Below are 22,851 nucleotides of genomic sequence, written 5' to 3' on the forward strand. Positions count from 1 at the left end.
GCTTCCAGCTGACTTGCCAGTTACCAAAGTAAACAGTGCTGTGATGAAGCTTTTGTGAGGCTCGTCTGGCGATGAAAAACTTGCTATATCTTTCTTTTTAAATCGGCATTTTGATCCAAAACACATATTTTTAAAAACAGAGCTAAAATGTTTCAGTATCCTCTTTTTCCTGGGTTGGCTCTGTCAGATAAGCTCTTTTGCAGTCTTATTTTCTGCTTCTTTTTCCCACTGCCTTCTTATACACTAGAATCCTGCAATAGCCCAAGTTAGAAGTGACCTCAAAAAATCATCAGATCCAACTTCTCAAACAGAGCCTCACCAGAAGTAAGAAATACGTTTGATAGGTGAAAATAGATACAGAATTTTCACTGTTTATGTTAATAATAGATTTTTAAAAAGACCAAAAAGTTCATGTTAACCTGGAACACCAGTAACAGTCCCTCTTTGAACACCCTTAAATGGGTGTTTTACCTTCAACTAATCGATGCCTCTTTATTCACAGTGGTATTTGAGGCATCACTGGACCATTGTTAGAGCACTAGGGATAATATTCCCAACTGGATATTGTCAGAGTGAATAATTGATGTACATGGACAGTGTTATCTGCTGTAACATTCCATGTTCTGTCAGCTGCACATGGATTAGTTCTGTGAAGTGGAGACTTAGCTGGAATGATGCAGAGATCTGAATTTACAGTTGTAATGCCTGAAAGAACAGGGTTGGGGTTTCTAATGGTTTTACACTGGTAATCCTTTAGCAATTCACTTTATAGTGGCATACTTGGACGGGAGCTGGGATCCTTTCTAAATGAAGTCAATAAAGACTCTGTCAGCTACTTGGAAAGAAGGCAGGTACATTTTTAGTAGTAAAATGGAAGAAAATAATGTTTTAGCTACAGAGAAACCTCATGCAGAATATCTGCTTTTTTACTGAATGTGACACTTCTCCCAGCAGCTCAGATTGAGTTTTGTTAATGTTGGAAAATCTGCATTCTCAAAGGATGGCAGCTGGATATATCCTAAAGCCTTTTATTGTACCAAAATGATGATGTTCATGCACCTGTAGGTATGTATGTGCAGGCACTCACAGGTCATCTAGAACCTTGGTTTCATTCTCCTAGAATTTTCAAAACTATAGTTTTTCCTTTCTTTCTTGTCTTCTATTGAGAGACAGCTTGGTATAAAAACCAAGGGGACTCTATTTAGTAGTGTTTGAATTATGCAGGTGTAGGTAGGTCTGTGTTTAGTGTCTATCTTTGCCTTTGTATTAGGGCTAATTGAGTCATTATGTGGTTTGCTGATACTTTGTTGAGCAAAATTTAATTAATGTGTCTGGCATCTGAAGGAATTCTAGCTCAGTCTTTACTTTTTTGTGTTTCTTTTAGGGAAAAAAGCCTACAACTTAGCACACTGTGTTTGAGCTTCATACCCAACAGTGGTGTTTTGTCCCAGGCCATATAACTGCCCCTAGCCAAAGAAACCTCCAGAGACTCATTTGAGCCTAATACACCATAGTGCATGTATGGTTAGATGGAGAGCCACTGAGGGGATCAGTGGAATGGAGCACCTCTCCTATGGGGAAAGGCTGAGAACATGGGGATTGGTCAGCCTGGAAATGAGAAGCTTTGTGGTTACCTAATTTTGGCCTTGCAGTACCTGTGGGGAGCCTACAGGAAAGACTGAGAGACTTCTTACAGGGAATAGAGGGACAGGACAAGGGGAAATGGCTTCCCACTGCCAGAGGGCAGCACTGATTGAATGCTGGGTGGGAATTGTTCCCTGGGAGAGTGGGGAGACCCTGGCACAGGGTGCCCAGAGAAGCTGTGGATCCCTGGAAGTGTCCAAGGCCAGGTTGGACAGGGCTTGGAGCAACCTGGGATAGTGGAAATGTCCCTGCCCAAGGGATGGAACTAGATGAGCTTTAAGATCCCTTCCCACCTAAGCCTATAATTCTATAATGATATAAAATAAAATTATCTTCTACCATGTCAAAGCAAACCCTCAACATAAGCCTGTTAAAGAGCAGGATAGGGTAAATATGGGAACATACTCTGGGAAGTCCTTGTGTTCCCATGGTCTCTTGGCAGTTTTAAGCACTGATGGATTAGTGCCATGGTCTCCATAAAGCTTGTTAGGAGAATGACTTCTTGAAGAAAACACTGTGCTTTGTTAATAACTGGGGGATAATTACCCCTGTTAAGTATGGTTCCTGCCTTGGGACTTCAGTGTGTGCTACGTAATGGGGTTGTAGAATGTTTCCCCTCATCCCAGACTGAGTAGGACTGGGTTATCCTGCTCCCAGGATGCTCAGGCTGCTAATGGTGATTTTATTTACTTACAGGGTCTGCTTTTGTGTAGCTGTGGGCTCTGGGTGCATTAGTATCTCCATACCCTTTGGGAAAGCAATGCAGCTGCACTTTCAGCAGGAAAGAGACAGTTGCTTTTCAGTTTGCTTGTCTCAAGATCAAAAAGCTGACTTGGCTTTAGTTAGGTAGCTCTCTCCAAGGATCTTCCAAATCTCTTTGAAGGATGTAATATAATCTTCCAAGCAGAAGCTTTTGATTAGCCATTGTAATTAAATTAATCTATCCTGCAAATGAAAGAAGTTGTGACTTTTTTTTGCCAGTCAGCCGCTGGACCCCTCTTATGGTGAGGTACATTTGGGGACACGGTGGGAGCCTGAGTTGCATGAAGGAGAAGGAGCTTTACAGATGAGGCTGTGGTGCCCTGCAGTGCCAGGAGGCTCTCGTGGTGGAGCTCGGATATTCCTGGCTGACAGAGGAGTGGACAGCAGCTCAAAATCAGTCATGCTAGGTGTCACAGTAAATAAGTTCATTTTGTAATGCACTATTAAGTATTAATTGTGAATTAAAAATTGTGTTTTAAGTCTTTCTTGATTTGACTTCAGCATGGTGAGGTATTTAATCACAAAGCAGCACTGTGAAATGGGTAGTTGCATTCGTTCCTGCCCGATTCCTCAGTGCATGTTCTCTATCCAGTGCTGTTACAAGTGCAGAAGGAGCAGTGCCAAAATACACAGACCCAGAGATGAGACAGAAATAGACCTGGACTGAACTGGAGTTCAGTCTGGAGAAAGAATTTAAAGAGCATTATGAACTGAGTTTTACTCTGTTCAGCCTGTTGTTAACAAGGGGAAATAAACACAAACAGAAAGAGAGCTGATGACCTTCTCAGATGTTGGGTGGGAGCTGGGAGCACAGGCCAGCCCCAGGATCCAGCCCTGCTGCCAGGCTGGACAGTAAGGAAGCTGTGTCTGCAGTCCTTATCAGCTGGTTGTCCTTTACTGTAGGCTGAGTTCAGCAAATCACTCAAAGCTTTTTCCCCTTGTGTCTGCTTGTGCCTTTTGTTGTTGGAGTATCAAAGCAGCCCCATGTACGCTGCGGCGGTGGCATGGGGAAGCACAAACCCCAAATCTCTGGGAATGCAGGAGAGCACAGACTGCAGTCCCGGATGAACTCAGTGCTGGGATGGAGCTCAAGCTCAAGACTTGGATGTCAGGGACCACCTAGTTGTAGGAGGCTGCCGTAATCCCCGTGGCTGGCCGAGCCCTTGGCCTCTGCCAGGGCCTGTCAGCCGTGCTGCCAGCCTGGCTGGGTGCTGGGAGCTGGGCAGTGATCCACGGGGAGAGGAGCAGAGTCAGCTCCGCACGGCCCCGGCCCCGCTGGGAACAGACCTCCGGCACCGCGCTGAAGGCCAGGCGCGGGCCAGGAAGCTGGGGCTGCTCCACATTTCACCATCCACTCTGTTTGCTTGTCCTCACAAAGGAAAAACCTTGCTTTGTGTAATTCTTTTTGGGACATTTAATAGCCACTAAAGTCGTTACTTTAAATCTGAACCACATGGACTCGAGTTTTCTGGTCTCTCTGCCTGTGGTTGTGCACCAGCAATAGACAAAAATTTCTGGCCTCGCAGTGGAGCTAGAGACATTTAGTTGGATTATTTCCTCAGGGCAATAATCAACCTGTGTTTCTACTTAATTCAAGCTATCTTTTTCTAATTTCCAGCCTAAGGGAGTAGTTTTTTTAATTAGGATTCCTTGGTTAATGTGATGTACTGCTCATGCAAAGGGCTTGAGAAGCTCCAAGGCTGTTTTGTTCATCACTCATTTAAGAGAGAATTTGTAGCAAATCTGGATTTATTTTAACATCTCTGGGTAGAGGAGGTTACTCTGCACACACTGTGGTTTGTGACTGTAGTTCTCAGAAGGTGGAGTTAACAGTGTGCTGGGCAAATCTGTCCCTGATTTTTATTGTTTCTTACTGCATGTGGTTAATAACTTTTAGACAACTGCACTTGAGGCTCATAAGCTAAACTTAGTGCTTGTTACAGTAGACAAAGGATGAGAATATTAGATTTTTATCCACTGTGGGTCTCCAAGTGAGCTTTTTCTTTTCCAAGAAATGAAGCAAGTATCATGCTTTTTTTTGGCCATTGTTATTTTCCTTAAAAAAAAAAAAAAGAGCTCATAACTATTAAAACAATGGGAAATAACAACACAAATGTGGCACTTGCTAAGGCACATTGCTAGTAAAGTTTGTGGTAGATCTTTGGTCACTCAGTTTCAGCCAGCCTTTGGCCACTGTCCTAAGGTGAAGAATTTGATGCATGAGGGTGGTGACCCTTGCCATCTGTGAGGATGGAGCTTCATCAGCTCCCTGGTGCTGGGTTGGGCTGTTCATCAGGGCTCTGATATTCCCAGCATAATCTAGCTGGTTTGTCTGTGAACAGCCAGCTAATGAAAAACTGGGTGAAAAACTGTGAGCAGTCTGACTCCTTCCTGTCTGCTGTTATGCTTAGTAGTCATAAGTCATGAGGCTAAAAAATGATTTAAAAAATAACAAAGTGAGTGTGTTAAGGAAACATGAGCTTGCTGGGCTGGTTTGGCTCATTTTTCTCTGGTTAAGAATCTGGTAAAAGTTTCTCAGTGCAGTTTTTGGCCTCTTCAAAAAATTAATTATAGCCAGGTTAGAATCTGAAAACAGCTGAGTCATGAGGGAATACAATTTAGGAGGAAACTTTAAATAGCTTATTACATGTTCTAGTGCTAAAAGCATCTTGGCTTGGTCAGTGCTCCCCGAATCCATTGGGATAGTCTTTCCAGTGGGATGTGTGTTAGCCATGGGGGACTCATGACTGAAGGCAGCATCTCCAGTGCTGCTTTGTGCACCTGGAAAAATTCATCAAGGTTTCTATCCACACAGCTCCCATCATCTGAATGGGAGTTGAGAGTTGTCCTTCACCTCAGAGCACGAAGCACAAGGCTTTAAGTTTGATCTTTACTATGTGGTGGAGTCAGCTTCCTGGTTTGCAATCAATTAAAATGGAGCAGCATTTTTTTTTGTGCATTAAAACATGATGCTGTAAAACAGCTTCTGATCCTCTATGCATGTATTTGTCAGCTGTGTGAGGAACAAAGCTATTCACTGTCGTTTGAGTGGCAGTTGCAAGTGGTTTCCTTCTATGTAGTCTCACCTGTGTGCTGACCCTCCCTTCAAGGGTAAGGAGAGCCCTGTGATGCACTTCCAGTGGCAGCTCGTGAGGGATCTGTAGAGGGAAGAGGCTGCAGGACTCCAATTTGCTGTTGGAAAATTGCATGTTTCTGCATCTGTGCCCCCAGGGTGGACAGCTGGCTGGAGCCTGGCTGGGAGCAGCTCTATCATTGCTCTTATTCTCTGAATTCTCGGCAGTGGCTGCTCCTAAAGGTCTTCAGAGGCATTATAAGCAGAGCTTTGCAATGGATTGGATACAGTTTTCTTTCTCTGAGAAGAGCATTAAATCAGATAAGCCTCGGTGCTCAGCACCTTAGCAAATGGCTCTTGGGGAATAATTGTGCACCAGCTTCTTTTGGCAGGGATCTTGGTTTAGGCATTTCAGCTGTCCCATCTGATTACTCCTAATCCTTCAGCATCTCTTCATTTGTGGTGAAAATTATTTGATATACGTGCACTCACATACACACATGTATAAAGGGGCAGGTGAGGATTTGTATATATGGGTATGTGAAACCCATGTTAGTCCTCTATTCTCAAAAACTGTCAGAATCACCACAGCACAGTGCTAGACTTGTCAGTCCACTTCATAAACTAAAAGATTGTGGAAGATAATTGTCAGCCAGGTTTTTTTCTGTATACTCTGTTATGAAGAGATAACTAAATATACCAGTAACCATAATATTCGTTTTTATTAGTATATAATTAATGTAGTTATATAATGTAACAGTGTAATTATTGTGGTATTATTATATATAATAATGTAGTTATTGGAACATGAGGGATTTGTTGCTATTCTGTGGTAGGTTTTGGGGTTTTGGTTTTTTTCTATTTTTCTTTTTCATTTGTAGTGTCATAGTTTTGAAATTTATATTTCTTTGGAAGTATTCAAAGGTTTGGAGGCTTTTAGGGGGGATATCTTTGCTTTATTTATTTATTTAGTTTTAATTCTGGATATGGCTTTGATCAGGAAAACATCCTTGCTGTGAATTAGAAGAAGGAATTCTGTGGGTGAGAGCACTCCACAAGGCTTAGCATCTCTGCCAAAATTCCTTCAGCTACCATGTCTCACTTAGATCTTTTTTAGTCCTTCTGGAACAAACAAATCCAGTGTTCTGAGTTGATGAGAGGTAGGCAAAAGACTTCCATATTCCTTTGCTAGATGTCCTAAAGCACCCAGCTGTCCAAAGCAGACATTTGGTGCAGATGTGCTCCGTGCTCAGGACTAGGGGAGTGCCAAATTTGCAATCACAGTCAGTGGTAATTATGTGTGATTGTGTGTCATGGGGAAATCTGCAGTGCTCCCAATGTGCTTGCTGCTCAGCTTGTACGTAAACATGTGGCCATTTGAGGTGTGGCAGAAAGCCATGGAAAAACAGCAGAGCCTTCTGGAATGGCCAGTTTCTCAGGTTGCTGTGGGCTGTTCTCCCTCCTTACCAGTGAGATGGTTTTTACAAGACTTGCCTGAGGAAGGAAGCATCAGAATCCTTGATCTCTGTGTTACTCAGTCTTATGTTGTTGTAGTTGTTGAATTGCTTAGGTACAAGCTCAGATGCCACAGTGGCTATGTTGACCTTAGTGATTTCACTTTTGGAAGTCCAGGCTTTGCTCAGGGATGTGCAGCCATTCCTTTAAAAGATTTCCTTTTGGCTGTTAGCAGTTTGTGTGTGTGCAACATGACTGTTTGATTCACAAGCTGGAAGAGCTGACATTTACACTGTATTTGTGAGGCCAGGGAGCTGAGTTGGTGCCTCAAAAAGACTCACAGCCATTCTGGGGCTGTGTTAGCTTGCTCACCTTTGCACAGCTCCCTCTGGGTGACCATGGAAGTGAGCAGTGGAGAGAGTTTTGGAGCAATGAGCAATGGAGAGACTCCCACAACAAACCAGTTCCAAATAGTCCCATATTGGTCTCTAAAAATCAATTCAGATTGCAGCATGAGAATGGAAAACCCATCACTAGAATTGTTCAAGGCCAGATTGGATGCAATTTGGAGCAACCTGGGATAGTGGGAAGTGTACCTGCCCATGGCAGAGGGTGGGACTAGAGGGGATTTAAGGTCCCTTTCAACCCAAACCATTGTGATTCTGTATTCTCTTAGAGCATTCCATGTGTCAAGCTCCACCTAAAGAGCTAACGAAGTTGAAAATCTTGCTATTTTCTTTTGCTTGGTGTGTTTGCAGAGTGTAGTTTCTGAGTGAATATTCTGTTTAAACTATGCTTGTTATGTAAATTCAAATAATTTCTCAAAATGCCCTCTCACTTTTTTATATTCTGGACACTTTGAAGGCCTGTGTTTACCTGTGCTGGTGAAACAGCCTTTCACTTGGAGGTCACAGAATGAGGATGAAAGAAACAGGCTGGTGAAGGCTATTAAAGCTTTTCTGAGAGGCAGGTCACATCAGCTGGTGGCACAACAGTGTGTGAAGGACAGCTGCTGGATTTTCTGGGACAAGCTGGTGTGTATTCAGGTGGTGAGGAGAGCACCATCACCTTTCAGACATAGTTGTGGATCAGCTGAGGACACCTGCCCCTGCATGGCTCCTGATGGGCTGTTTTAACTTAGCTGAAGGAGTGTTGCTTCTCAGATGTTTATTTTATAGGGTAAGAAAGCCTTTCCAAGGGATTTTAGGCTGAAACACTGCATGCCTCAACGGGTGGGAATGATGGAGCTAAGAGAGTTACTGTATGGATAAACTCCAGTCAGTGATGTGCTTTAGAACAGTGCTTGGCAAGGAGGACTTTGGAAGCAAAACAATTTGGAGGTGGCTTTATTGCAGGTGTTTGCTTTAAAGGACACCCAAAGGAGAATAATGCCAGGGGGAGTGGGAGGACAGCAGGATAAGGTATTGAAGGAACAGTGAGTCCTTGTAATGGCTCTTTTAATGATAGTGCAGCATTTTAGTACATGGCATTCACAGATAAATGACTCACTGCCATACAAAAAGCCCCCAAGGACAGTTTAATAGTTTATGAAAGGTTTTGTGTGAGCTTGTGGGTGACTTTCAAAGAAATTAAACCAAAAGACACTCATGAATAGAGCTTGCCTAGCAAATGCTGGTGTGATTAGAGTAGACCTTAGTGATGTTGTTTGTTGTAACTCCAGTGAAATAAAACCTTGGGTTTTTTTTAAAGAGAAAAATGTCTGTATTATATGGCAGATAAGTGCATATAAACTTTTATAGAGCTTGGAAAGTGTTGTGAGGTCTGCTGAGGCAGCACTTCCCTGTAAGCTGCAACTGTATTAAATTGGCACCGTTGCAGTTTCATGCTTGGCTTTTACCCTGACAGCAGAATTGTGCCCCATTTGGTCTGTCAGAACTCAACTGATCTCTTTGAGTGCTTTGGAGCACTCAGCTGTCAGAAATCTCTTCATTTGTGTGTGTGTGTGTGTTTATTTACTGATTTTTGGCATAGCACCCTGATTGCTCTTGCTGAGCTGGGCGAGTGCCCACGGCCAGGGCAGCAGTGCCTGCCTGGGCCAGGCAAAGAATGAAGGGCACTGCTGCCAAGGCAGATTGAGGTGAACAGGCAGGAAACCATGGCACAGGCACCAGCTGGCTGGAACCACATTTGATCCCAATCAGGAAGGCAGCTGTGTGAGGGGCAGAGGGACAGCCCTGTGGGATTGGGAAATGCTCACATATGTGCTGCTGTTACACACCCCAGGCAACTTCACTTGGACGTCCTGCCCTTTCACAGTAGACAAAGACATGGCAAGTGCCATGAATTAAGTTGTTTCTGCTTTGGTTCTTCCTGGCAGCTCCTGCTAGATGTGCTGGGACTGGGGATAGAGCTCACACTGGTATTTTCCAGTGTTACTTTTTTTTTTTTTTTCCAGGAAGGAAATGTGGCATGTGTCTTTTTTTCTTTCTCTTTCTAGTTTCACCCTCTGCCATGGGCAGGGACTCCTTCCACTATCCCAGCTTACTCCATACCCTGGACTTAGACACTTCCAGGGATCCGGGGCAGCCACAGCTTCTCTGAGCACTCTGTGCCAGTGCCTCCCCACTCTCACAAGGAAGACCTGTTCCCCAGTATTTAATATCTTAAAGTTTGAAGCCTCTTCCTCTCATCCTGTCCATCCAGGCCCTTTTCCTAAGGTCCTCTCCAACTCTCTTTGAACCCTGTTAGGCACTGGAAGACTGCTGTAAGGTTTTCCCAAAGCCTAGTTTTCTCCAGTCTGAAGAGCTTCTTTCTGGAAAAGTACATTATTTCTTGGTCCAGCAACATTTGTTCTGGGAATTTTTGTTCCCTTTTTATTACTAAGAACAATTAAATGTTTGATCAAAATCAAAGGTGAAAGGCTTTATGTGCCTATAGATGTTTAGGGAAGAGTTTGGGAATACTGGGAAATTAAAGTTACCACATTTGATGCATAGATTTCAGTACTGGGGATATAATTCTCTATGATTTCTTTCTGCTCAATGCTTTTAGTTTCATTTTTAAACTACTATATGTCTTTGGATAACTCTGTTTTCTTTGTATTTCATTCTAGAAATTGGTCCAGTGACAATAACCACAGATCCCAAGAAATTTCAGTTTGAACTTAGGGAACTTTATGTTCAGGTGAGTAACTTATTTCCTGTGTGTTTCTAGCAAAGATTGTTTCCTCACATTAACCTTTGCTCTTGTGCTGATATTCCTGCTGCAGGCATTCATGAGGATGTAGATACTTACCTCTGTCATTTGCCTACCCATTTCTTCCTTCTCATCTTAATTTAGGGCTGTGATTCATTCCTTTGTCTTAGTTTGCATCATTGTGTAATAATGAGACATGGTTTGGTAACACAAGAATGAATAGTTAGGTAATGCTAACATTTAGTTGGCATTTTCATTAGTCCTGCCACTTGTCCATAGACACTTTCATGGACTTTTACTGTGTTCTGGAAATTATATTCCATGAACACTATTCAAATAGGAGGACTGTAAGACCCATCAGGTTTTCCATAGGTATTGCCTTCCCTGCCATGCATTACTTGGCACTTACTGATTCAAAGGCTTCTTAGAATCACAGAATATCCTGAGTGGGAAGAGACCCACAGGAATGTCCAGCCCAGCCCCTGGTCCTGCAGCCCAACAGTCCCACCCAGTGCATCCCTGAGAGCATTGTCCAAATGCCTCTGGAGCTCTCTCAGCCTCAGGGCCATGCCCATTCCATGGGGAGCCTGGGCAGTGCCCTAGCACCTTCTGAGGGTAGAACCTTTTCCTGAGATCCAGCCTGACTCTGCCCTGACACAGTTCCAGCCATTCCTTTGGGTGATAGAAAGAAAGGGGGAAGTATTGGAATGAGGTTATCCTTCCTGACAGAGCATATGTTCCCATTGTCCTGTCTTTAACCAAGGAAAATGCTTCTGACCTGTGGTGAACCTTGCTGGAGTCAGTAGAGTAGACAGGCTCTCCTTCAGAAACTGGCACATGGTGTAATCCCTGTAAGAACAGATTGCTTGAGGATTACTTTAAAAGTTGGCAGAAGATTTGAAATCCAGGAAAAACAATAGCTCTTGCAGTTTTCTCCTCCATGAGGAAATTAAGCTTCAAAACTCCATCCAGTTTTCATGGTTTTGTTTCCTCAATAGTTACACTGGACAGTAATTGCAGCTGTTTCTAAAAGGTGGATTATTTAGTGAAGCTTTTGGGAATTTCAAACTCTAAGTTTCTAATCAAGTTGTTTAAAAGTTTCTGTCTAATTAATTTTAGATTTTGTTCTTTAATGCTGGCTGATCGCATATTTCATAGTTATTTTCAAGATATGCTCATTCTGCTATATGAAGACTGTCACTGACTTGTATTCATCCATTGTATTGGTGAGGGGCCAAAATAGAAATCAAAAAATTATTAGAACAGAACTGGTAGGTCATCTTGCAGTAGAGAAAATGTAAACACTTTCTACAGGTTTGTTACCAGTATTTTTCCAAATTGATGAAAGATGCAAGAGTGAATGCTGTGGAGGAAAAGGAAATTCTGAACTTGGGTTTGTTTTGAGAAAGGGCATGGACCAAATATTCTCATTAATGGACAAAGCTAAAATTAAGGTGAAGATAAATTATTTCAAGGCATCTTGTGTATAAATCATTATATCAAAATATGCTCAACTTGTCCTCCCTGAACATCAGGGTAAGCCCAGCTCTTGTTTTCCTTTCATCTGTCACAGAACAGTTAGAGGGAATTTTGGCTGACCTTTGACATCAGGTAAAAATTGGATGTGTACATTTCACTGCAGAAACTGGTCCTGTTTCCTTTTACATTGAGTGATAAAGGACATGTTCCTTTGATACAGGATCAGCTTAGGAGGTTATCACCTGCATTTCATCTGTAATTACCTTTGAATCATTCTTACAGACAGTGATAAGAACATGGACTTGGGCAGCAGTGGCTTATTAATGTTTCTTGGTTTTTAGAAAACAGATGCTGCCATATAGAATATTATGAGATGATAATCAAGTAGACTTCAAGTGGGAACAGAAATTTCCTTGTTCCAAGTAGATGTCTGTAGAAATTAGCTATTATTTTGACTTTGCCCACAAATTAAAGCTTTACATGGAAGAGTCTTGTGCTGAAAGAATTTGGATATAGTGATGTGTCCCATTGGACTGTATAGGCATTGCCAAGATAAAGTTCTGACGTGTGTCAAAAATCTTGGAGGGTTCTCTCTTGAATTTCAGGCTGTCTGGAGTCTCCATTTGCTTTTCCCATAACACTAAGGCTACATTTAGGAGAACTGATTTTGAAAAAGAGTGATGGCTCTTACATGACTTTCAGAAAAACAGTGACCACATGCTTATTCTTTAGCATAGATGAGAAATTTATTGATAGTCTTGCTTTGAAATTGGATTAAAGATACTGATAGATTAAACTTGTTCCCAATACGAACGTACTGAGATCAAAGAAAATTCTTAGGTATGAAGGACTCCTCTCTTTCTGCCCTCTTCTTTCCCAGCATGTGAAGATTTGTATATACATATGTGTGAAGGCATGTTGACTGTAAAAATAAAATGAATCAGTTTTATATTTAGTATTGAATATGTAGAGATCTATTGTAAATGGCAGGGCAAGTTTTACAGTTTGTGTCAGCTCTTTGGAAAGTTCTGTCTTCAATACGCCAAGTTCATTTTAATGTAAGTTAGTGAACTTTTATTTAAACAGATTTTTTCCCAAATTCTTAATTTAGGGAGAGGCTAATCCTTTCCTATAAGGATAAAGTCATACTTGGAAGCATTGTGATTAAACGCAAGGTCTGAAAAACCTCCAGCTCTGCAGCTGCTGCTGTGCAGAGCTGTGGGAGCACAGCACCTGTGCCCTCTGCTGAGCTCCCTGTCCCAGGGTGAGTCCAGGGCAAAGGTGAATAAATTATTACAGGCTGAGGAAGTATCTATCTTGAATGTCCCAAAAGAAAGTAAGTTGTGTGGGTTTTTTTCTTAAAAAAAGTTGTGTTTTCTTTCTGCTTGTGAACAGGGTGGTGGGGACTGTCCAGAGATGAGCATTGGGGCAATAAAGATTGCTCTAGAAATCTCCCTGCCTGGCTCTTTCATCTATGTATTTACTGATGCCCGGTCCAAGGATTACAGACTGACCCATGAAGTGCTTCAGCTCATCCAACAGAAACAGTCACAGGTACTGAGGGGATTTACATTCCCAGCTGATTTATATGCTTGGTTTCTCAATGAAAAGGGGTGGAATTCTCCTGTGTGGAACTTGGTGAAATCTTTTTACAGAAGGGACCATAATATTGCATTCTAAGGATTTAATTTTTTTTTTTTTTAAATAGAGTTAACTGATCTGTTTAAGGAAATATTAGTGGAATATTCTTTTTATTATTGTGAAATAAATCATGTAACTGAATCTTCTACCAGTATATGTGTTTTTGGTAGCTTACCACTTTTGTGGATTTTTAAATATTGTTCTAAAAGAAGTATTATGTGAATGACAGGGCTGATTGAATTTTAAAGAGATTTTTGTCTGTTCCTTTTCTTCTGCATTGCTTTTTCCATCATTTCTGAATGCAGTGCCTCTGTCAATGCAGAGTAACAAACCCATCTTGACTGACATTCTTCTGTTGTCTTGCCTTAATGCTGCCCTGGCAATGCTTTCATCACCTATGCACCATGTGTCCAATGATTCACTGATTTTTCTTTAATCCAGGTGGTATTTGTGCTGACAGGAGACTGTGATGACAGGAATCATATTGGTTACAAGGTCTATGAAGAAATTGCCTCAACAAGCTCTGGTCAAGTTTTTCACTTGGACAAAAAACAAGTTAATGAGGTAACTTTGCTTGAGTTTTGCAATCAATAAAGAAAAGGAGGGATGAGTTACACTGTAAATTTTTAAGAGACCTTATGGTGGGTTAGGGAGCAGAAGGGGAACTTCTAAATGTTCTGGTCTTAGTATGTGGACTCTGTTCCACCTTTCTCTTTCTTCCTTTCTCCATCTTCTATATCAGGATTCAATTCTGTGACTTTTGTTGACATTAGGGAAGTGTGAAGTGGCACATCTCACCAGAACCTCCCCAAATTCCCTTTGCCTGTACCAGAAATCTTCCAGGAGAAGAGCCTTTAAAAAAAGGAGTGGTTCTGGACTCTGCATAGCCTAGTGGCTTCTCTGCTCAAAACAAGAGCATACATTTAGCTTTAAATGAGCATTTTGTGAGCAAGGAGGGGACTGCTACTTAGCCTGGACAAAAATGTTCCCCACACATAGTGTGGACTTTCAGGTTTCTGTTATTCACGGAGTCATGGAAGTAACTTTTTAATTGAGGTTGTTGCTGCAATATGTTTGCCACCTCCGCTGCCCTCCTGGTAACTGTGGTTCTGACCCACAGCCATGAATGACTATTTGCTTTGGGAACTTCAGTGAGTCTCAGACAGAAATGAAACTTCAGAAGTGCGTGAGAAAACAGTTTGGAGAGAGGTGAAATCACATGATATTTATCTGGAGAGCTGGAATTGTTTATAAATGTTGTAAACGTTCCCCTTTGAATTCCCAGTGTAGGCAATAACTAGCTGAGGTTTTTGAATAAAAATTTACTCTGGTTTTGTTCGTTCTTTTTTCTATCCTAAAATTTGGACAATGATAAATGTTGGAAATAAAATGCATTTTTGTACAGCTGTTGTCTAGAAAAATTGAAGTTTTCATTGGGAATGATAGAAGCTATTGGCAGTGATGTGAAGGTGATCAAAAGGAGAAACTTCCCAGAAGATTTATCCTCCAAAAGTTCTGTTAAATTCTGGAAGAAAAGAAGTTACCTGTTTGGTCTGTTCCTGGCCTGCATTTTGCTATTATGTATAAAGGGTAAAACTTCTCTGTGACACTCCATGGAATCCCTTTATACAGAATGGATCATCATGGAACAAGGTGGTCTTTAAGGGCCCTTCCAGCCCAGCCAATTCTGCAACCCTCTGATACTGTCAGTGGGAAATGCTCTTTGCCAGGACTGGAGTTTTAGGGTAAAGGTTTGGTTTGATTGTTGTGGTTTTGTTCTCTCCTGTTTTTGAGAGGTAGAAGTGAGCAGATAAAGCCATTTCAGGTGCTACACAGCACCGTGTTCTGGAGTTGGGCTGGCACAAGCTGCTTTCCTGGCTGCCTGCTGCTGCTTTCTGAACTTGGCACTTCCCTGTTTCTAAGAACACCACCTTCTGCCTGAAAGGATAGACTGTCTTGGAATTTTGGCAAAGGTTTTAAGCAGGGGGTTTCAGTAGGTGATTTCACCCCCTTCTTGCTTGACCTTAACATTTCTTTTGTGTAAATACTCGTGGAATTGTGAAGCCATAAAATGTTCTGGGTTGCAAGATACTTTGAAGATAATCTCATTCCACCTCCTGGGACACCTTCCACTATCCCAAGCTGCTCCAAGCCCCTTCCAGCCTGGACTTGCACACTGCCAGGGATCCAGGGGCAGCCACAGCTTCTCTGGGCACCTGTGCCAGCTCCTCCCCACCTCTGCACAAGAGCAGAGGGTGAAATCAGTAGGTGATATATTTGCAGAATTTTTTTTTTTTTTTTGAGAGAGAGGGAAAAATACAGCCTATGGCCACTGGAAAGAGATGCTTAAACAGTGCAAGAGATTGCCCAAGGTGGAAAAAAAAGCAAGTCCTAAATCACTCTCAGAAGTCTACCACAATAACTGCTGAACAATTTATGTTAAAGCCAAACCTAAAAGACTCTGCAATTGTAATGATTATTGACCTTACATAAATCTGTGTCCGGGCCAAGTGACTGTGAAAAGGAGTAGACCAAATTGCTGCCATCCCCAGTAAAACCTTCTCTGTGGTTTCAGTTCTGGATCAGCATTGATCAGCTGTTTATGGGACAGCCCTCAGGCAGGGTTCAGCAGCAATCAAGCAATCACACTTGCCGTCCTTTTTCTCTGAGGAGTCGATGATGTGTAAAGAATGCAGTTTATAAATGCTGAAGCACACTCACCGTGATGGGCCCAGAGACAGCCAGAGCTGGACTGGGGATTAGGGAATAGCTACAAAGTCCCTGCCGAGTACCCTGCCAAACCAACGGCTTGTTTTGTTAAAACATTTTGATTATTCTACCCCCCAACAACCCAAACAACGCTATTTTTAGTATCCAGAGTTTCAAACCATGCCTCTTGTTCTTGCCCTTTGAGCATTAAGTGCAGAATGAAGCAATATTCTAAGCTAGATACAAGGAAACACAGCAAAACACTACTTGATACACATCCAATGCTTGTGTACTGAGAAGATTATGAAAGCTTAGTGCCTTCTTTTTACTTCTGAAAAACATGTTCTGATTTCAAACACTACAGTTAACTTGGGAACAATTATTAGTGATTGATGAGGTTGTGTTGAGTTCAGTCCAGCAAAGCATGAAATACATGTGTATCTCCTCTTACCTGCTGAAGATAGCTCATCTAGGAGTCTGGGATGAAGGTCCTATTCTTGCAAACTCACTGTAATTTCTGTGCATTAGATCAATGAGAATATTTATGTAGTTAGAGCATCAAGGTCCCATCCCTGGGAGGGAATGTTCAAGGCCCATGTTGGGGCTCTAGGTTGAACAGCCTGGACTTGGAAGGTGTCCCTGCCCATGGCAGGGGAGAGAGACAAGATGGGCTTTAATGTCCCTTCCAACAAAAACCATTATAGGATTGTAATAACCTGAAATGTCCCTAGTGTCTTGGAAAGCCCTTATCAAAGTGCTTTACCAAAGCACTGAAGTCCTGATTTTGAAAAGTGTTTCTTTAGGGTAAGATTTCTCTGGTTGCTTTTGTAGAGTCAAAGCTTAATTTGCAAGTGTTGAAGCACTTGATTTTTCTTATTTCTGACCTTTCTGTAAGAAGAGAAAAATCCCTGTCCTTAGACTGCCTAAAAATGTATCTTTCTTCCTGATTTTTAAAATAAGTAGGAATGGATCTTCCATATAGAGAACATTGATAGAAGGATAACTGAGAATACGTGGGGGCACAGCTTTGACTGATGGAAGAAGGGGGTATTGCTGAGTGCCTTGAAAGCTGGCTGAACCTATATGGGAAAAAAAGGAGAGTTTGGAATTGGAGGAGAAGCCTGAAAGGGATGCTGTGGATGAGATGAGATTGAGGGGGGACTGAAGACAAGACTGGTGACAGAACATTTAGAAGGGATGGTGCAAAAGGGATTGTTGTTGTAGGGAAGGTGCTAAGGGCATCATCTGTAAGATCACAGGGAATGGTGGTGGTCACTCATGAGTGCTCTGCTGTAAGCAGAGATCCCTAAACCCACTGGAGAACATCCCATTTGTGCTGGCCCTTAGTGTTCCCAGGAGATGGCAACCTAAGGGTTACAGCTTGGGTTGGTGTTACAGCTCCCTGCTCTGTGTGACCAGTGTCTGTTTGGATCATGCTGCAGAGGAAGCACTTTGAAATCTTGTTTCGCTCAGTTAAAGATGTAAAAGGCCCTTCCACTACTTTTCAAGGATACAATGCAGGTAACAAAGTCAAAAGTTCAAAATTACAGTGTAGAATGAAGGTTTTGTGCATAACTCTTGTTTCTTGCCTTTTTTCCTCCCTCATCCCAAGCAGGCATTATCCATTTTAATTGAAAAAGAAGTAATGGTTTCATGGGAGAAACAGCTGAATACTTCTGTTCTGAAGATACATAATGTATGGTGAATGCTAAACAAAGAAAGGAAAAACAAATAGTTATAGCTGGTCTTTCTATATTTTCTCTGGAATTTGGAGTCTCTGGAAAAAATAAACCACAATCATGTACCTAAGGTCTGTCATAAAGCAACTGTAGAAGGGCTTTTAAAAGGCAGTTGAAAACAGACAGGCTTATTTCTAGTGGTTCCTAACTTGGAAGAGCTTGAGATCCAGCAATAAAACTTTTCAGTTGTGTGGTTTTCCTACATGTTATATACATAATTAATGTTTTATTTTGACAGTATTATTTTCTCATGCACTGTCTCAGTTACATTTTTGATGTGCATTTAAAAACATTACTGTAGTATTTTTCCTCTTTGGGTATAAGTATGAACCTAAATTTACTTCAGCAATGAAACAGTTAACCTGAAATCCCATTGCTTTGACTGCTTGAGAAATATTCTTGAGTCTCAGAATAAACAAATGGGAATAGAGACCATGCTCCACAGATTTTCCAGGTTTCAGTATGCATTCCAAGAAATGACCTGACAGCAGGGCAGGTTGCAAGAGCAAATTTTCTGGGGAAATGTTATAAATCATTGCTGTATTTGCCATTCCTCCTCTAATAATATTCATCACATCACGTTTTGGCAGAACAACAAAAGCTGCTGTTGTTTTGGGGGCTTTCTGTAAAGGTCTCAGAGGAAAAAAAAACCTATTTCTAAACCAGTGTTACAGCAGTATTGCAAACCCCTTTGGAATGACAGGGTTGGGAAATGGATCTCCCAGAACTGCCTAGTGAACTTATACAAGCAAGCTGCTGCCAGACTGCAGACAGCTGGGTTGTTCTGTTGCCTTCCATTTTCAGTTTTGATCTTGAAAACTCTCAGAAACTGAAGTTCATATGGGTTCATTGAATTTTACAATCCATTTGCAAACTTACCGGTGGAGGTAAGATCCTGGAATTAAATAGGAACTTTTCCATATACCTCATACAGAAAAGTGTCATGCTCATCTCACTGGGAGTAGAACACTGAAATTTCTTTGGAAGCATTTTTGGCCCCAGATGCATAATTTCTGAAGTAGAAAATGGGTTGTATCTTTTTGAAGCCTTGTGATTCCTGTTCCAGGCTAAAGCAAACACAAGCTGCTCCCTAGCTGGTGTCACCAGCTGTTGCACAAACCCCACTTCTCTCTTGGGCCATGTTACTGCAGAGCTTTGAGCAGCACAGGCAGCTTTACTGTGATTTTTTGGGAATGCTGTTTTGCAGACATGCACAAGCACCTTGCTTGTGCACACCCTTGGTGAGGGGACACCTGGTCAGTGCTGTCCCACCCTGTGCTGGGAGCACTCAGCATGACTCAGCTGGGACATGGCTAAGAGTGAAGGGGAATCACTGATGAAAACCTGCCCCCACCATTTCAAATGTGTTTTCAGTGATGCCCTTCACTTAAACAATCTTATTTCATCTTTGCACAAAGGTTGCTGTAACATATGAGAACAAGTACACTTCTATAGTAGGCTGGAATCTAGTTTCTATCACGAAGTCATCTCACACACAAACCTATGGCATATTTCCATTTTTTAAAATACAAAGTAGGCAAGTAATGCACAATAAACCAGGGGAATGACATTCTTTAGGGCAATGTATTGAATTGGGTCCTAGGTTGAATAACTTGCCCTGGAGACCCCCAGTACAGAGAGGTAGCACATCCAGGTTAGTTTATTGTTGGTTTCCAAGTCTTGAACTGACATAATCAAAAGACAGCTCTGTTTTACAAGGTGTTTCTCAGTGCCACCATGGTCAACTGCAACTTCAAATCACGGTTCACTACTACTCTGAGTCACATTCACATTGTTACACAAACTCAGTATTACTTCAGTAGGATTTAAAAGATGTGCTGCAGCTCTGTGACATACAGAGGTGATGCAGAATTACATGGTTTGACAAACCAGGTGTGGTTTTGGGCAGGTTGGGTTGGTTGTAGTGGGTTTCCCTTGTCTGATTGTTAAGTTCCCTCTCACCCCTTGCAGAGGAGGAATGGGTTGAGGAAGCTTCTGGGCTGAGATAAAGACAGGGAAATCACCCGTTGTTGAGGGCAAGACAAAGTTGACTTAAGGAAAATTAATTTGTTGCCAATTAAAATAAATATTCAATTATTCCTTCAGGCAGTGGGAAGCAAAGGCAGGTAGGAACTGCCTCACTTGCCCAACTCAGCTTCTCCCCTGATTCCTTCTCCCTTCCCCAGTGCCAGCAGGAATGGGGCTGTGGTCAGTACACACAGGTTTCTCTTGGCTGCTCCTCCTCCTCACAGCCTTCCTTTGCTGTGGGCTCTCCCATGGGCTGCTGTCCTGTCCCTGGTGTGGGAGCCTCCATGCCCTGCAGGGACACACATTCCAAAGCCATGTTCCCCTCCAGTCCTGCCTCTGTGATATAACAGTAATTTGTGTTAGGTGTTTTAGGGGGAAAAAACCCTGGAAAAGTCCATAGATAGCAATTACTCAGTATATCTGGATGAGAACATTCTCCTTGTTGCTTCATGCAGCTAATAACTGATGACCAGAAATGTCCACAGGTCTGTATCCCTAATTCCTTTTAAAATTTACCTGTGGTTGTTGTGTGGAGAGGTGTGCTTGTGTATTCCTTTAAACACCATGCTGACCATGGCTTTGCTTGTATCTTCTATTAAAGTTGCATTTGCTTTAAGTATTCACCTTTTAAAAAATAAATCAGTATGGAATCTCTACAAGACAGAAGAGACAAGCATTTCAACAGAAAATATTTCAACAGCCAGTACTGTTGAAGTATAGTAACAACTGTTCTTTTCTCTTCTAGGTGTTAAAATGGGTTGAAGAAGCAGTTCAAGCCTCCAAAGTGCATCTCTTGTCTACAGACCATCTGTCCATGGCTGTAAATACTTGGCAGATCCCTTTTGATCCCAGTCTGAAGGAAGTTACAGTGTCCTTGAGTGGTCCTTCACCAGCAATGGAGATTCATAATCCTCTAGGTGAAGCATTTTATAGTTTTTTTTTTTTTTTTTTTTGTCTTAGTGAAAGAAGGGAAGGAAAAATCCCTTCTGATATTTAATTTTTTCCCAATATTCCAAGTTTTTTTTTTCCCTTGGAGGAAACTGAAAAACTTCCTTATTCTGTTCACTTCATCTCACCTCCATCTTCTTTGTTACTATTTGTCATTGCATTCCAGATTGCTGGACACTTTTGCCTTTCATCTGCTTTTGTATTCCCTGAACCATCATTTAAGGATTGTACATGATGTCTGGGTTTTATGTGAGGAAAGTTCAACCTGGTCTGGTTTTTTTGAACTGTGAGAACATTCAGAACCAAACCTGTCTCCCCTGCCCATCTCCAGCTGAGCAGTGTGTGATGGGGACTGCAATCACAGATTTGGATCTAATGTGTAATTGAAGCTATTTTGAACAAATCTGTTGTTTATTATTATGTTGATGCCTTAGGAACTTGGAACAGCACTCCAGAAATAAATTCAGATCATATTTTGTATTCTCTAAATGACTTTTGCCTAAGGATATAGCTTGAGTAGCTTGGAAGTATTTTATGCCCAGAATGGGCTCCCTGCAGCATGGTCTAGTCTGTCCTGCACTGGGGCATTCTTGTTTACAGGAGAGAGATTTGCTCAGTGTCTGTGTTCAAGCCATGACAACACAGTCCTGGGTGCAAGTGTCAGGCTTCAGCTGAAGCTGTGACCCCACCTCTTCTTGGCCTTTCTCACAGATCAGCTCCATGCATCTAAATCCACAGGGTCTCACTGAAATTTCCCAAGGTACCTCCAGTAGGTTATGAAAACATGCACTGGACAGCCCAGTCTCCACTTCCTCTTTGCCTTTAGGGCTGTGAAAGAGCCAGGTGGGTTATAGGGCTGATGATTCTTCAGGGTCAGCCTTGAAGGGAGCAGAATCCCTCTCTGGAGAGCCAATTCCTGCATACAAATTAATGTTTTCGGTATTCTGTCAAAGAATTATGAGGAATTTTGACTGTTATAAATATCATTGACTGCTAAGTAATGAGTAAGTCAAGTATCAGAAATACATTGGTACAAAACAACAATATTGTATTTACTCTCTTTTTTTTTTTTTTTAAGCAATACTGTGTTTACTCCATCCTGTATTTAATTTCTGTTTTTCAGGCAAGCAGCTCAGTAAGGGATCAGGACTGAATGAATTGCTAAATATTCACAACTCTGCAAAGGTAGTAAATGTTAAAGATCCAGAGCCTGGAACATGGACAATTAAGGTGAAGTTATTGCAGAACTCATGTATGATTGTCCTGTAGCATATAAGGGGGTTGTATAATGATTTGTCATGTTGTTTATCATAGATACTCACAGCTGAGTGTTACAGTAAATGTCCTATGATCTTGTATTTAATATTGCTGTATACCTCTTTATGTAGGTAAAGCTGCATGATCCCAGCTTTCCTAAATAGATGTGGAAACAATCCTGCTGGTGAAGATCCTTTCTGACTGAACTATTGTATTGTAGCAATGTAAATACTCTGTAGTCATTTTTGGAGGGGAAGGCACCCGGGTGAGGCACTTTATAGGCAGTGCTGAATGGATCCTGCTGTGCATTGTCCCTGCCCTAAGCACAGAGGTGCTTTGAAAAGGATCATTAATTCACACACAGCCCTGGGGGAAGCTGTTGATTCTGCTGCAGAACTGCAGCTACAAAAGCATGTTGAGCTCAGCAGCTCTGGGGAGAATTGTTTGGATGCCTGTCTAGGACTGGGGGCTAATCAAATGAGGGACAGGGACTTTTTATATGGGCAGATAGTGATGGGACAAAAGGGAAAGGTTTTGAACTGCCAGAGGGCAGGGCTGGGTGGGCTATTGGAAAGGAATTGTTCCCTGTTAGGGTGGCAAGGCCCCAGCACAGGGTGCCCAAAGATCCCTGGCAGTGTCCAAGGCAAGCTTGGACACTGGGGATTGGAGCAACCTGGGATAGTGGAAGGTGTCCCTGCCTATGGCATGGGGTGGCACTGGATGACTTTTTAAGGTCCCTTCCAATTCCATGATTCTATGACCAAAAGTGCTGAAAACTCCAGTACAGAGAACCTGGGGGGCTGTTAAAAATGAAAAGGGTTTGGGTCCTGCTGGACATGGCAACATGAGCCACATTGAGTCCTGAGAGCTTTTTCTACAGTCAGTGCTGGAGGATTCACTTCTACCACTTGTTGGAGACTTCTAGGGTGAGAGATCAGTGCAGCAAATAGCCAGTGCTCT

The 22,851-nt window shown here is 42.1% G+C and overlaps 1 protein-coding gene across 1 annotated transcript in view; it reads left to right on the top strand.

Annotated features, from left to right (window-relative positions):
• Positions 1-22,851, top strand: part of HMCN1 (hemicentin 1) — a 157,289-nt gene that overhangs the window by 18,099 nt on the left and 116,339 nt on the right. Inside the window, exons 2-6 of the mRNA XM_079314622.1 lie at positions 10,008-10,078; positions 12,965-13,123; positions 13,652-13,774; positions 20,432-20,603; positions 21,758-21,864. Of these exons, the coding sequence (XP_079170748.1) occupies positions 10,008-10,078; positions 12,965-13,123; positions 13,652-13,774; positions 20,432-20,603; positions 21,758-21,864 (632 nt within the window). The remainder of the gene's footprint in view (positions 1-10,007; positions 10,079-12,964; positions 13,124-13,651; positions 13,775-20,431; positions 20,604-21,757; positions 21,865-22,851) is intronic.

Source organism: Erithacus rubecula (assembly GCF_903797595.1).
Source record: "Erithacus rubecula genome assembly, chromosome: 10".
In the NCBI taxonomy this organism is placed as follows: Eukaryota; Metazoa; Chordata; class Aves; order Passeriformes; family Muscicapidae; genus Erithacus; species Erithacus rubecula.